The 13,877-nt window shown below is 48.4% G+C and overlaps 4 protein-coding genes across 4 annotated transcripts; 3 read left to right on the forward strand and 1 right to left on the reverse strand.

Annotated features, from left to right (window-relative positions):
• Nucleotides 1–1,646: 1,646 nt before the first annotated feature.
• On the reverse strand, nt 1,647–3,379 carry GGS22DRAFT_134281 (DEAD-domain-containing protein). The gene is made up of 3 exons (XM_047958540.1): nt 3,110–3,379; nt 2,331–3,054; nt 1,647–2,271 (listed from the first exon to the last, which is right to left on the reverse strand). Exons 1-3 carry the CDS (start codon nt 3,250–3,252, stop codon nt 1,780–1,782), a joined length of 1,359 nt encoding a protein of 452 aa, XP_047819601.1. The 5' UTR covers nt 3,253–3,379; the 3' UTR covers nt 1,647–1,779.
• A 952-nt stretch (nt 3,380–4,331) lies between these two features.
• Nucleotides 4,332–6,866, forward strand: GGS22DRAFT_199939 (FCH-domain-containing protein; the record flags this gene model as incomplete). Its single annotated transcript, XM_047966360.1, has 3 exons — nt 4,332–4,376; nt 4,492–6,265; nt 6,316–6,866. The coding sequence occupies 3 exons, from the start codon at nt 4,332–4,334 to the stop codon at nt 6,711–6,713; spliced, it is 2,217 nt and encodes a 738-aa protein (XP_047819602.1). The 3' UTR covers nt 6,714–6,866.
• A 1,409-nt stretch (nt 6,867–8,275) lies between these two features.
• GGS22DRAFT_161953 (tannase and feruloyl esterase) lies at nt 8,276–10,404 on the forward strand. Its single transcript, XM_047961152.1, has 2 exons — nt 8,276–8,690; nt 8,825–10,404. The coding sequence occupies exon 2, from the start codon at nt 8,840–8,842 to the stop codon at nt 10,160–10,162; it is 1,323 nt and encodes a 440-aa protein (XP_047819603.1). The 5' UTR covers nt 8,276–8,690; nt 8,825–8,839; the 3' UTR covers nt 10,163–10,404.
• A 491-nt stretch (nt 10,405–10,895) lies between these two features.
• Nucleotides 10,896–11,557, forward strand: GGS22DRAFT_161955 (uncharacterized protein). Its single transcript, XM_047961153.1, has 2 exons — nt 10,896–11,098; nt 11,170–11,557. The coding sequence occupies exons 1-2, from the start codon at nt 10,969–10,971 to the stop codon at nt 11,364–11,366; spliced, it is 327 nt and encodes a 108-aa protein (XP_047819604.1). The 5' UTR covers nt 10,896–10,968; the 3' UTR covers nt 11,367–11,557.
• Nucleotides 11,558–13,877: the final 2,320 nt, after the last annotated feature.

A 13,877-nucleotide genomic window follows, 5' to 3' on the forward strand; every position in this document is an offset into this window, starting at 1 on the left:
AAAGGATCAGCGAGAATAGTAATCCTCATTGGCTGACGTATTCCTTATTCGGAGGATAGATGTAGTTAGCTGTAGTTAGTTGTGCTAAAAAGGATGGCCCAGAACGTCCAGCGGCTGACTGGCCAGGTTTGCTGCTTGAGGAGACTGGAACCGACCTGGAGTGACAGGGTTGTATAAAGTTGTCGGCAAATATAGATCTGATGCTTATCTGCAGAATCACCTTAATAGCACCTTAGCAGCTTAGGGTCTTAGGCTGCACAGGTGCTATGTGCTGGGGTATTGGTAGGCTGAGATTTGTGAGGGTGTAGGGGTGTGCCACTTTATTTGCGCGCGCTTAAGAAATTTAGGTGGTCGGAATCTCACTGGCTGAAGGTGGGAGAGTTGTAACTTCTCTGGCGTCTCGCTTTCTCCTTCTCAACATGCGGGCGCTCGTCGTACCTTAACGGCGCGTACAGTAGTGCCTTACCTACCCGTACTGCCCGTACTATTGCCCGTACCTACTTCCCCCGTAGACTGTAGTACCTAAGTATCTGACGGTTCTTTCTACTTTATGTAATGCATCGCCAAGGTCGCACCTGCACGATGCAAACTGCAAACTCATCGCCACCACATCTCGATTGATGTATATGCGTATATGACTTATATATGCACTCGCGTCATGTATATACAATATACCTGCATACACCTATGATCTCCACATCGTGTGCATCTTGGCGTGGTTATCTTGGTTCAAAGCCTCGAACTCCGCATGCATACCAAAATGTCGGCATCAATCATAAAATCGAGGCAGTGTCGTATCGCTGCCGTCCAACCTCAACAACATCGGACAGCATCGGTATCCTTCTTAATTCGCAACCAAGGGATATCTTGAATTGGCCTCGTTGTTTCGGAATAACTGTCATCTCCTTGGACATGCGTTGCCGAACCCGGTGTATACAAATCACAAGGCGTTCCCTCGTGGCACGACTGCTCCTTTCGGATGCCCTTGCCGTTGACTGTTTTCCTCTTACATAAAGTTGACCTTTACCAAGGCCTCGTCAAATGGTCATTAGAGAGTCTAAAGGTCATCAAGGAGAACGTTGCAATCATCCCAATATCGCCGACTTGGCATACGCCCCTCGACTCCTCGAGAGGATTTATCTATAATCGATAGTTACCGACCAGTTCTCAGGTAGAACAAGCTTCCAGATTGCTAGCGCTCGTGCTGATGATACATACATCCAAGCGTGGTTGATTACAGGAGCAACCTGGTCTCGTGGCTACCTTCAATGGTGCTTAGCAGCTCCTAAATACCCGGGCTAATATGATATTCCGATATTCGCTTCCACATTCGCATCATATCCTTGATTTGAGAATCTTGGATCTTGATAATATTTAGACTTTGGATCCTCTTTTGCTTCCATGGCAATATTAGTCTCTCGTAAGACTTGTTTCGAAACGTGTTATGCCTGATTAAGGCGTAGCAAACACCCCAAAAGATCTTGGAAATAGGAAGGTCACATGAAAGGATCATTCTAGCGAGGTTCTCGTAGAAACAAATCAGATGAAATTCTGTTGGTAGGTATCTCGTCGTTTCTCATTAACTACCTCCACCCTTTTCCCCGTGAAAACGTTGTTTATTTTCGTTTCCGAGCAAGAATAAAGTGCCAACGGCTTGGTTTAGTAAAATCGCATCGCATCCCGTGATATGGCCTGCCATCACCAATATCTTCGCACGTGTAATTTAGCGTGCGAACCCTAGCTCCCCCCATCCACGAGAACCTTGTTCAGATAAAGTCATCATGTAGCCTTTTCCATAGCGTCTCCGCTGGGGACAAAATCGGCTTGGGCCCTACTCGATTTGATAACTTTCTGAACCTGTTGCTCCGTTTCATCCCAATCGTCGGGCTTTAGTGCCACCAGGTCAATCTCTAGATCCTGTGCAATAGCTCTGAGAGCGTCGAAGCTCTTCTTGTCGGAGATAAAAGTAATACTGACACCAACACGACCGAATCGACCAGTTCGTCCAATACGGTGGAGATAAGTTTCCGTGTCGTGCATGGCGTCTCCCATCCCCTTCATTGGAATGTCGTAGTTGATAACCATAGACACCGTAGACACGTCTATTCCACGAGCAAGGACATTGGTAGTGATCAAAACCTTGGACTTTCCACTACGGAAGTCTTCCAATAGCGTATCTCTCTCATTTCCTTCGTAAGCTCCATGCAGAACAGAGACTTTATGACCATCGTTTGTCATCCTCTGCTGAATTTGAGTGGCGCTATCTCGGGTCTAACAATATTAGCGTGTTAACGTCGTATCTACGTAGGTTTATTCAATCGGGAATTTACCTTGACGAAGATAATGGATGATCCGATGTTCATCAAGCCATAGAGCTTGCAGAGAATGTCGTACTTGTCTGACTCCGAGGGGCAATCCATATACATCTGCGAAATGCCCTTAACTGTGAGTTCCTGCTTCCTCAGTTTAATCATGTTGGCATTTGGCGCGAATACGGTTGCGTATTTCATAACCTTATCGGGAAAGGTGGCGGAGAATAGAAGAATTTGGATGTCCTTAGGTAGCATGTTCTTGACTCGGGTGCATTGATCACCTAGGCCTTGCTGATCCAGCATGTTGTCGGCCTCATCAATAACCAGAACTCGCAGCTGGGATATATCGAATTGGCGCCTCCGGATTAGGTCCATGACGGTTCCTGGCGTACCAACAACGACACTCTTGTCGACGCGACCTTCCCGAGGGATGGAGCCGGGAATAGCGGCTGCCACCGCTAGGTTAACCAGGAATTGGCCGATTGAAATAACCACACTCTGAATCTGGCGGGCCAATTCACGACTCGGGGCGAGGAGAAGCGCCTGGGGCTGTTCGGGCTTAGAATGGTCAACACGAGACAAGACTGTAGTGACGAAAGCTGCTGTCTTTCCGGTTCCTGACTGAGATTGGGCAATCATGTTCTGAGGTGGGTTGGAAAGCATCAACGGAAGCGCCTTTTCTTGGACCTTCGACGGCTTCGAGAAGCGCAAGGCCGACAATGCTCGGAGAACTTCACTAGGCCTATCAAGCAAAAAATTAACATATATGAATCCTCTACCCTTAATGCATTACTCACAATCCAAGTTCTTCGAAGGTATGCGCGGATCCAAGGGGGTTTTCGGTATCTTTCTGAAGATCGCTGAGCTGGACCTCGACATCGTAGGAATTCTCTTGAAGCCGGGATTCATTATCGGCGGGGGCGGGGGCGGGCTCGGCCATGGTGAATTAATGCGATTTAGAACGCAGCGAGATACGAATCCTTTGTTTGGTTGTTAGGTGGATTAGGAGGTCGAGATAATGATCGCGCGATCGAGATATAAAATCGAAATTGGTAAGACGGAAAGACCGAAGTTCACGATGTTTTAGTTCGCCGCCTAATAGGTGGGAATGGTTTTTTAAGACGATGTGAGAACAGAAGTATAAATGCGTCAAGATAGTTCGAGGCAGGAATGCCTAAGAGGCAATAGACGTGCCTAACGTCTGTTTAGAGAGGACGTAACTTTCCTACTACCGAGTAGGGATGTAGTTGGTGGTTTGTGACGTGACCTATGTCCTACAAACTGCAGTGCATCTGGTGATGATGACGATGATGTAGGTGTCAAGAATTGTTTCCATGGAGCTTTTTCGAAGCTGTCAATATTTGGTGGGGCCATGGTTTGTTAGTGGGGTAAATTCGACGAGGGGCAACTTCTTGAGGCTTCCTTCCCCTGAATGAGGCCAGCTGCAATTTCCAGCTTTATGAGTGGAACGGTCCGGCATGCTTAATAATACTATGGTCTAAGAAAGTGCCTATCCTACATAACGTATTACATAAGTCATCGACATCAAGACATTCAGATCACCATCGTACATTGTACCTTAGGTAAATTATCTCATACATAAAATAGAAATACTGCCTAGTAGGACTTAGTTGTCACGAGGCGGGGTTACGCCTGAGTACAACTAATGAAGGAGAGTACCGAACAGCCGGGCATTAATGCCCAGGTGGCAGGTGGCAGGTGGCCACTTAAGCGCAAAGCATAAAGTGTTAAAGTTGTAAAGTGGATTTAGTAAAGTGGGCTGTGCTGTGCTAATGTCGCTCTGCATTTCGCAACCCTTTGCATCATTCTCCTAAACCTAGCACTTACACCTACATTTACACCTACACCTACAATAACAATAGCTCTTGTGTCTTATTCATGACATGGAATTGTTATTTGAAACGATTTGCGCAAATCACTCATCCTACATATCAAAAACCTACCAGAAATCTGTCGCTTTTGTACCCGTATGCTTAAGGTCATTATCGGTTCTTTGTAATGGCTGAGGTGGAAATTGCACCGACCTTTGGTGCTGAGTTAAAGGTGTGTATTATCCATTTACCGCAAGTCTTACTCTACTCTTCCAACTACTACGTTACGTAGGCACTCGAATCGCCTTCGGATAGTCTCACTAAATAGTATCGTTCATTTGTTGTAGGATGGCTTTAAACCCGCTAGCGCCTGGGTAGCTAACGGTGTTGCCTGGCTTGACGATATACAAAATTTCTACCGAGAACGCGCTGTTATCGAGAAGGAGCACAGCGCAAGACTCAATGCCTTAGCTAAAAAGTATTTCGAGAAAAAAAATAAAAAGACGACTAGCTTGAGTGTTGGCGACACGCCTGCTATGACCCCGGGCTCTCTCGAAAATGCTTCTCTAACTATATGGACTACTCATCTTACAACACTCGAATCGCTAGCAACCGAGCACGAGAATTACGCGAACGAACTTGTCCAAAAAGTTGCCGAGCCCATGAAGCAATATGCTACTAAATTCGAGGAACTGCGCAAACGTCATGTCGAATATGCTACTAAACTAGAGGCCGAAAGAGATTCTTCCTATGCCGACCTTCGTAAAACCAAGACCAAATACGATGCTGTGTGTCAAGAGGTGGAGAGTAAGCGAAAGAAGACGGAGTCCTCTTTTGACAAGGCGAAGGCTCAAAGTCACTACCAACAGCAGCTACAGGACATGAATAATGTCAAGAACACCTACTTGATAGCTATCAACGTGACCAATAAGCAGAAAGAAAAATATTACCACGAATACGTCCCTGAAGTGTTAGACAGCTTGCAAGACCTCTCGGAATTCAGGACTATGAAATTGAATGCCTTATGGTCTACTGCGGCGAACCTGGAGATTACAATGCTGCAGCAGAGTAATTCCCTGGTCGACCACTTAGCTCAGGAGGTCACGCGAAACCAGCCACATTTAGATTCTATGATGTACATCCGACATAACATGGGCGCTTGGCAAGAACCAACTGACAAGATGTTCGAACCAAGTCCTGTATGGCACGACGATGACCTTATGGTTACTGATGAGATGGCCAAAGTTTTCTTACGCAATGTGCTTAATAAATCAAAGAGCCAACTAGGAGAACTTCGGCGAGAAGTAGACAAGAAGAGGAGGGAAATCGACGGTGTCAAGCGTGTTAAGCAAAGGATACGCGAAGGAAAAGAGAATAAGGACGAAGTACTGGTCGTGACGCAGATTTTTTCTATGCAGGAAGATTTGCATCAAGTTGATCGGAAGCGCCTCACCGCCGAGGTCGAAACTTCGACCATTACATCAGCTGTGGGAGATGTCACTCTTGGAGCTAAAAATCACAATTTCAAATCACAGACGTTCAAGATACCGACGAATTGCGACCTTTGTGGCGAAAGGATATGGGGTTTATCTGCAAAGGGCTTCGATTGCAGAGATTGTGGCTACACGTGCCATAGTAAATGCGAAATGAAAGTTCCTGCGGAATGTCCCGGTGAGCTATCCAAAGATGAGCGCAAGAAATACAAGGCGGAACGGCAAGCGGCAGCAGGAGCTCTGCTGAAACCTCCTTCCGGCCCGCCAGAGCATGTCGCAGAACTGCCAACTTTGAGCCGATCAAATACTATGAATTCTTTGAGCTCTGGATATGCAGCTAGCGCAAATCGGTCAATAAGCGGCTCGGTCGTAAGCCCGCGCTCTCCCGCTGAAGATGCACCACCTGAACCTGGCCCTCGTCCTGCTGTTAAAAAGAGTCGTCTTGTCGCTCCACCACCCGCCGCGTATATCAGTGAACTGCCTGGTAGCTCGGTCCCGGGCCTAGGCTCGGCCCCAGCTGCTAAGGCTGCCGAGCAAAAGGGCAAGATGCTCTACGCATTTGAAGCAAGCGGTGGCGATGAGGTCTCTGTTCCTGAAGGGCGAGAGATAGTTATTCTTGAGCCTGATGGTAAGTTTTATATTCCCCGTTTTAATTAATATCTACTTATACTATCATAGACGGGTCGGGATGGGTAAAGGTTCGAATTGGTTACAAAGAAGGAATAGTGCCTGCAAGCTACCTTGAGGTTTTCCCGAAGGCTATGGTTCCTCAAGACACAGGTTCTTCGTTGAACGAGCGGCCCGCATCCACTTATTCAAATTCGGGTTCGTCAGTAGGCACAGCTGGTGCTACCATCAAAAAGAAAGGACCAGCAGTCGCACCCCGTCGTGGTGCTAAGAAGTTGAAGTATGTTATCGCGATGTACGATTACGCAGCACAGAGCGACGCCGAACACAGTATGGCAGAGGGCGAACGATTTGTATTGATTAAGGAAGATCCGGGAGACGGGTGGGCCGAAGTAGAAAAAGGGGGTGCGACAAAGAGTGTGCCTGCAAGTTACGTACGGAGCGCATAATCTCAGCGAAAAAACTAGCTATCTAGGTACCTTACGTTTCACTACCCGCATTAGCATCACTGGAGGTTCATGGATGATGAAGTATATGAAATAGCATTGGATAGACGGCGACATACATATACATGTAACGAGCGATGTTGATAAGTCAGAAGGTCGGGAATACAACGTACTATACGAATACGCCGTCATTTTGCAACGGTTAAAACTATCTAGGTGAAATAAATGCCCGGTGGACCGTACTACCGGTTTGATCTAGGTGGTTTATTTCCCCGGTTACATGGATGGCAGAGTGTACTCAGCCTCATCTAAGACCAGTCCCCTGAAGAACCAATAGCAGATGGGCTAACAAACTTAGCACAGCTACGATGCTTCGGGCCTAATTGAAATACCATACATTTGTTTATCACTGATGCTGTTTGAATACCTGGTATGGATATTTATCGAGGATCTAAGTTGTGGTAAGGTAGCGAATCTAATTGCTGTAAAACCGGGGTTGAGATCAAGGATCACCACCATTTCGTGGGGACCCCTCGACAAGCTAGAGACGCTTTTTCTTCCGTTGAAGGGCTTCTAATTATCGTTGAAATATGCTTAATGTATGGGGAATGGTAGGGTACCCAGGTAGTATCCCATTCGCTCATCTAGGGTGACGCGTCACGGATCGACCATATTGGGATATGAGAGGATTGACTGACGCGGCGGATCCTGGTTTCGGTGCCACGAGCAAAATGGATATCGGTTGCCTGAGCTAGCCCTCTATGTATCAAATCCCTATTCTAAATTTGACTTCATAGAAACCTTGGAATATAATGTACTGAACGGCTACGGTGAACAGGGGTCGTGGTTTATGCCGAACCGTGATACGCCCTCATGACTTCACGGGTGAGATCCTTGGCGGATAAGGCTTTTGGGAATTTATCTTGAAAAAAAAAATATTGCCACTACTAGAAGGTAAGCACAACAGACGGCAAGATCTGGGACTCATCTTAAACAACATAGGTATACCTAATAAAGGCTACTTCAACTTAGGCATTGTTAGGTGAAAGTAAACTAGCGGAAGCACATAAGAACATGGGGACCGTTGTGGCGATCTGGGTGAACTTGCCACGGAGGCTCCGCTATATTAAATCGCTGCTGTCGGCCGGCCCACTACGTATGCCATGACGCTACTTCGTCCGGGACTCTTTCATAGACTAGGAAGGCTGCCGGGTCACGACCAATATGCTGGTAACTCCAAGGTCCAGCTATGTAGGCATCTTTCCCAGAGTGTCGTGTTATGAGGCTGAGCCAGGGTACCGGGTCAATTAATTCACGTAGCTGCGTAGGTCAATACCACAATCTTGAATATTATGGATATATGTTATAAGTATTCGAAGCCTTTTCCTGTGTGCTGAGGTTTTCTGGCCCGTGGGGATTTCACACATCAAACTTGACATTCGTTTTTTTCGTATATTCCCTCGTTTTCGCAGTTCGAATTCAAAAACTCGGAAGATGAAGAGGTCTTGTGGCCTGTCAGCAGTCGCCGCTTTGGCGACGGCTTCGAACACGACGACCTCGTCTATCTCCGATGTCTGCACGGTATCTAACGTGCAAGCTGCCCTCCCAGCCAACGGAACTTTGCTTGGAATCGACTTGATCCCCTCGACGGTCTCGGCTAGTATTGTCTATAATGCAACAACTGGTTCCAGCGCGGGTGGTTCAACGACGGGTAGCTCTACCTCGTATACTTACTGCAATGTGACAGTTCAATACACCCACACCGGCAAGAATGACACCGTTGTCGTCAAGTATGCCTTCCCGGAACCTTCCGACTTCAAGAACAGATTCTACGTTGCCGGTGGAGGCGGTTTCTCGCTATCTAGCGATGCCACCGGTGGTCTCTCCTACGGTGCCGTCGGTGGTGCTACCGATGCTGGATACGACGCATTCAGCAACAGTTACGATGAGGTGGTCCTTTATGGCAATGGCTCTATCAACGTAAGCAACATCTTGAATTCTCCCTCTCCTCCTTTTTGGCTCGTTTGGGGAGTGAAAATTTCGCTCCTGATACATACCTAAAATCCCCGGAACTCTTCCTCTAAGATGAAACTGCTAATTAAAGAATATTACAGTGGGATGCGACGTACATGTTCTCGTACCAAGCTCTAGGCGAGATGACTCAAGTCGGTAAGCCTCTGACCCGAGCCTTCTACGGCCTGACCGACGACGCCAAGGTGTACACCTACTTCGAGGGTTGCTCAGACGGTGGCCGCGAGGGTATGTCCCAGGTCCAGCGCTACGGCACCGAGTACGACGGGGCCATCACCGGTGCCCCCGCATTCCGCTTCGCACACCAACAAGTCCTACACGTGTTCTCGTCTGCGGTCGAGAAGACGCTCGATTACCTGCCCCCACCATGCGAGATGGAGAAGATCGTTAACGCGACGATCGCTGCCTGCGACCCGCTCGATGGCCGCACCGATGGGGTCGTCTCGCGGACCGACCTGTGCATGCTGAACTTCGATCTCTCTTCCATAGTCGGCGAGTCATACTACTGTGCGGCTGAGAACAGCACCTCCCTCGGCTTCGGCTTCAACAAAAAGCGGTCCACGACCCTCCATCCCATGAACATGCGCACCCACAAACGCCAGGCCCAAGGTAGCACCACCAGTTACCAGCCGGCTCAGAATGGCACCGTGACAGCCGAGGGCGTCGCCGTCGCCAAGGCCATCTACGGGGGCCTGCACAACAGCGCCGGTGAACGCGCCTATCTCTCCTGGCAAATCGCTTCCGAGCTTGGCGACGCCGCGACCACCTACAACAGCGACACCGGTGCCTGGGAGCTATCCATCCCCAGTACAGGCGGCGAGTACGTAACGAAGTTCATCCAACTCCTAGATCTTGACAACCTCTCCGACCTCGACGGCGTAACCTACGACACCCTCGTCGACTGGATCAACACCGGCTTCGTGCGGTACCTCGACAGTCTCCAAACCACGCTGCCGGACCTAACCCCGTTCCAATCCTCAGGCGGCAAACTGCTGCACTACCACGGAGAATCCGACAGCTCGATCCCCGCCGCCTCCTCAGTGCACTACCACCAATCCGTGCGATCAATCATGTACAGCAATCTCACCGACACCGAAGCACAGACCGCCATGGCCGACTGGTACCAATTCTACCTCGTCCCCGGCGCAGGGCACTGCGGCGCGAACTCGCTGCAGCCCGGTCCGTACCCGCAGAACAACATGGCCGTCATGATCGACTGGGTCGAGAACGGCGTGCAGCCGACTCGGCTAAACGCTACTGTGTCCTCCGGCGCGAACGAGGGCGAGACGCAGATGTTGTGCCAGTGGCCCGAACGCCCGCTTTGGTCCGGCAATACGACGGATTTTGAGTGCGTTAAGGATAGCGCTTCGGTTGAGAGCTGGACGTACACTTTTCCGGCGTTTAAGATGCCTGTGTACTAGATGATCGACGGTCATCTGAGAAACGGTAGATGTGTCTGGTAAACAAGAGGAAAAATTGCTTAGGTAAACAAAAACGAGGATGGCATTTTCTGGTGTAATTGCATATGGGTATGTTGGATGGACTTCATCGTCGGCTAAGGGGCATTTTGCTGTGGAGATACCAATAATATGAAAACTTCGATATTTTTCGTTCTTACATTCGTTTACTAGCAATGAGAGCTAGTCATATTTTTATGATTCCCCCAACTATATGTGTTGTCTGGGTTGGTGACATTTGTGTGATTTCCGTGATCTGTTTGATGACTCAGGACCTTGATTACGTATTTAAGCCCGGAGCTCCGGTGGTGACACGGATTTCATAAGCAATTTGCTTATTCATATCTTATGTAAGCAGCAATTTACCCTCGTTGACCTCGGAGTCCTACATTTTATCATTGGAGCAAAATGTAAGTAGAAATTGAACCGATGGATATACCAGGGACCGTTGAGGATAAAGCTTCACAACCAAGTTCCTAAGCGATTTAAATGAGAAAGAGTGGACATCGAGCTAAAAAGGGGTTAAATTCAAGGTTTGCAGCGTCATCCTTACCTAAGCATCGCTGACTAAGGAGAAAGCATCCTCCCAGCCAATCAAATAACACCAAACTCATTACGTTATAGAGCATTAGTCATCTTATCCGAGCTAAATGCGGAGGTCGCTCACTAAGACCAAATCCCTCACTACTAAGTAGCACCTAGATATTGTCCAACTTCCACATCCTCTCTCACAATATCTCATAAATTCCCAGCATCTCAACACCGTCAAAATGGTCTACACAATAGTCGTGCACCTGCGCTCCAAGCCCGGCGCGGAAAACATCGCCAAAGTCCACGCCAAGCTCAACGAAGCCTCCGCTGTGTACTCCAAGGACAAGGAGACCATATCCTGGTTCGTCAGTAAGTCAAACTCAGCCTCCATCCCCTCCAAAAATATCCAAAATCACAGAGTAATGTCCTAACTTCCCCAGTGCAATCCGTCCACGACCCCCAAGACTTCACAATCGTAGAACGGTACGAGAACGAAGGGAGCCAGAAGTACCACCTGGAGAACCCTTACTGGCAGACCTTCGACCCGTTCGTGAAGCCGCTGCTAGAGAAGCCCATGGACCTGCGGCGCTTCGAGGAGCTCGTCCCGGTTTCCGGCGAGGAGGCATTGCTGAAGTAAGGGGATCGTCGCTTACCTAATAAGGTGGCGTCTGAGGGCTTGATGAGTAAAAAGTGAAAAGCAAAGACTCGGGAGTGCATTCTATAGATGAGTTTGCTGAGTAAGCTATGGTAGTGGGATATGTACTGTAGAAGGCTCGAAAATTAGGTAGAGATTAGTATCGTCCCTGATAATTTACGCCTGTGATGATATATTCTGCTTGACTCTTAAGTTCATTCTTATTCTCATTTCCATTTCATTTATATAGTTACTATTTAAATACCGAATAAGCTTATTCCTCAGTTACCAATATCCAATACCTACTACACCGTCCAAAACCAGCAGCCACACCATCATGACCTCGACTTCGGCATCTTCCTCTCCTCCATCTCCTCCAGATCCTTCTTCTTATGGAAATGCGGCGCCACCTCATTAAGCCACTTCGGCACGATCGGCATGCAGTTCCTCATATACTCCTTATTAGTCAAGACAAGCTCATAATACAACACCATTTTCTCGGGCGGGTCTGACTTCATCAGCACGGAGCTGGGGTGGATCCACACGGTGGTGTTGTTCTTGACCGTGCGGTAGCTGTCTCCGCTGCGCTGCAATTTCGCCGCATTGGGGAAGAAACCCGCTGTGAGTGCTTTCTTAATTGGGTCGATGTTGGCTGCTCCGCACGAGCTCGGTGCAACTTCTACACGCTCGCATAGTTTGGCTAGCTGGTCGCGGACATCGCGCGCGCGCGTGAGTGAGCGCTGTTGGAGGAAGTTCTCGCGGGACCAAATAGGTGAGAAGTCGCTGTCGACCCACTGATTCCAGATATTTAGGAGCGTCAGGTGGTCACCGCCTTCCTTAACAGTAAAGCGATTGCGGGCGCTGTCTGCGTGTATCTTCTTGTCTTTTGGCCGGAAGAATAATGCTGACGCCTCACTTAACATTGACACTATTGATAATACCTCATCGACGCACTTGAATTTATCTGCGGCAAGGACAGCCTTGGCAAGCATCGGATCTGTGGGGAACTCAGCCATCTGCCTTCCAACCTTGGTAAGTTCACCTTTATGATTGAGGGCTTGAAGAGCAAAAAGTTGGTTCAACGCTCCGATTAGAGATTCGGTTGGGGGCGGGTCCATGAATTCAAACTCAAGGAGTTGATTAATGCCAAGAGATTTTAACAATAGAACGACGCTGTTGAGGTTAGTTCTTTGTATTTCTGGCGTTGTAGATTCGTCCATCTCGTTCTCGTAGGCATACTTGGTGTATAGACGAAAGCATTTACCAGGAGCGACACGACCGGCACGTCCCATACGTTGGTTTGCGGACGCTCGCGAACACGGGACGACAACTAGATTTGACATGCCCGTTGCTGGGTTGAAGACGTTCTCCTTCACGTACCCGGGGTCGATCACGTAGATAATGCCATCGATTGTCAAACTCGTCTCGGCGATGTTGGTAGCTAACACCACCTTTCGAGAGCCCTTGGGAGTAGGCTCGAAGATCTTGCTCTGGAGATCCGAGGGAAGGTTGGCGTAAATGGGACAGACAATTAACTCCTTCACTCGATTTCCGAGCTTTCTTGCAGTGTCGGTAAGTTGCTGTTCTGCAGCTTCGATTTCATCTTGACCTGTTAAGAATACTAATATATCACCCGTGCCTTGGGTGGAATGGATTTGGAAAACAGTCGTGATGGCAGCTGTCAAGTAGTTGGCTTCTGGAGCTGGAGTGTAGTAGACATCGACATCAAACTTTCGTCCCGGAATGTTGAAGATCGGACAATCGTCGAAGTACTGAGAAAACTTCTCAGCATTCATCGTAGCTGAAGAAATAAGGAGTTTTAAATCCGGTCGTTCCCTAGCTAAATCCTTAACTAAGGCAAGCAGGATATCGGTATGTACGGTCCGTTCGTGGGCCTCGTCGATCATCAAGGCTGAATAGCCCGAAAGATCTGGTTCCGTCATGAATTCTCGGAGTAACATACCGTCTGTCATGTATTTTATGACAGTTTTGTCGCTAGTTGCATCTTCAAACCGAATTGAATAACCGACCTCTTGTCCACATTTAACACCCATTTCTTCCGCAACACGAGCTGCTACGCTCATCGCGGCAACTCTTCGAGGTTGCGTACATCCAACCTTGAGGCCGCCTTTTGTGTAGCCGGCCTCATGAAGATATTGGGGTAGCTGAGTAGTCTTTCCACTACCAGTTTCACCGACAAGAACAAGAATTTGATGTGTCTCGAGGGCCTTGATAAAGTCATCCCGGTATACATAGATCGGTAGACTTTTTCGGGTCTCCTGGATAGATAAAGCCTTGTGTTCCGCAGCATCAAGTTGCGCTTGTAGAAACCTCTCTTCTTGTGTCAACGCCTTCCTATCACCAGTCATCGTTGTGACCTGGGTCCACTGAATGTACTGATCCGGGTCAAGGACAGGAGCATATTGTTCATCGTATTCTCTTTCTGCCCTATTTATTTGGGCTTTTGCCTTTTGAGTCTGCTCCCTCTCCCACTCCTCATGCTCAGTGGTAAAC

Source organism: Annulohypoxylon maeteangense, assembly GCF_022496945.1.
Source record: "Annulohypoxylon maeteangense strain CBS 123835 unplaced genomic scaffold GGS22scaffold_7, whole genome shotgun sequence".
NCBI classification, from domain to species: domain Eukaryota; kingdom Fungi; phylum Ascomycota; class Sordariomycetes; order Xylariales; family Hypoxylaceae; genus Annulohypoxylon; species Annulohypoxylon maeteangense.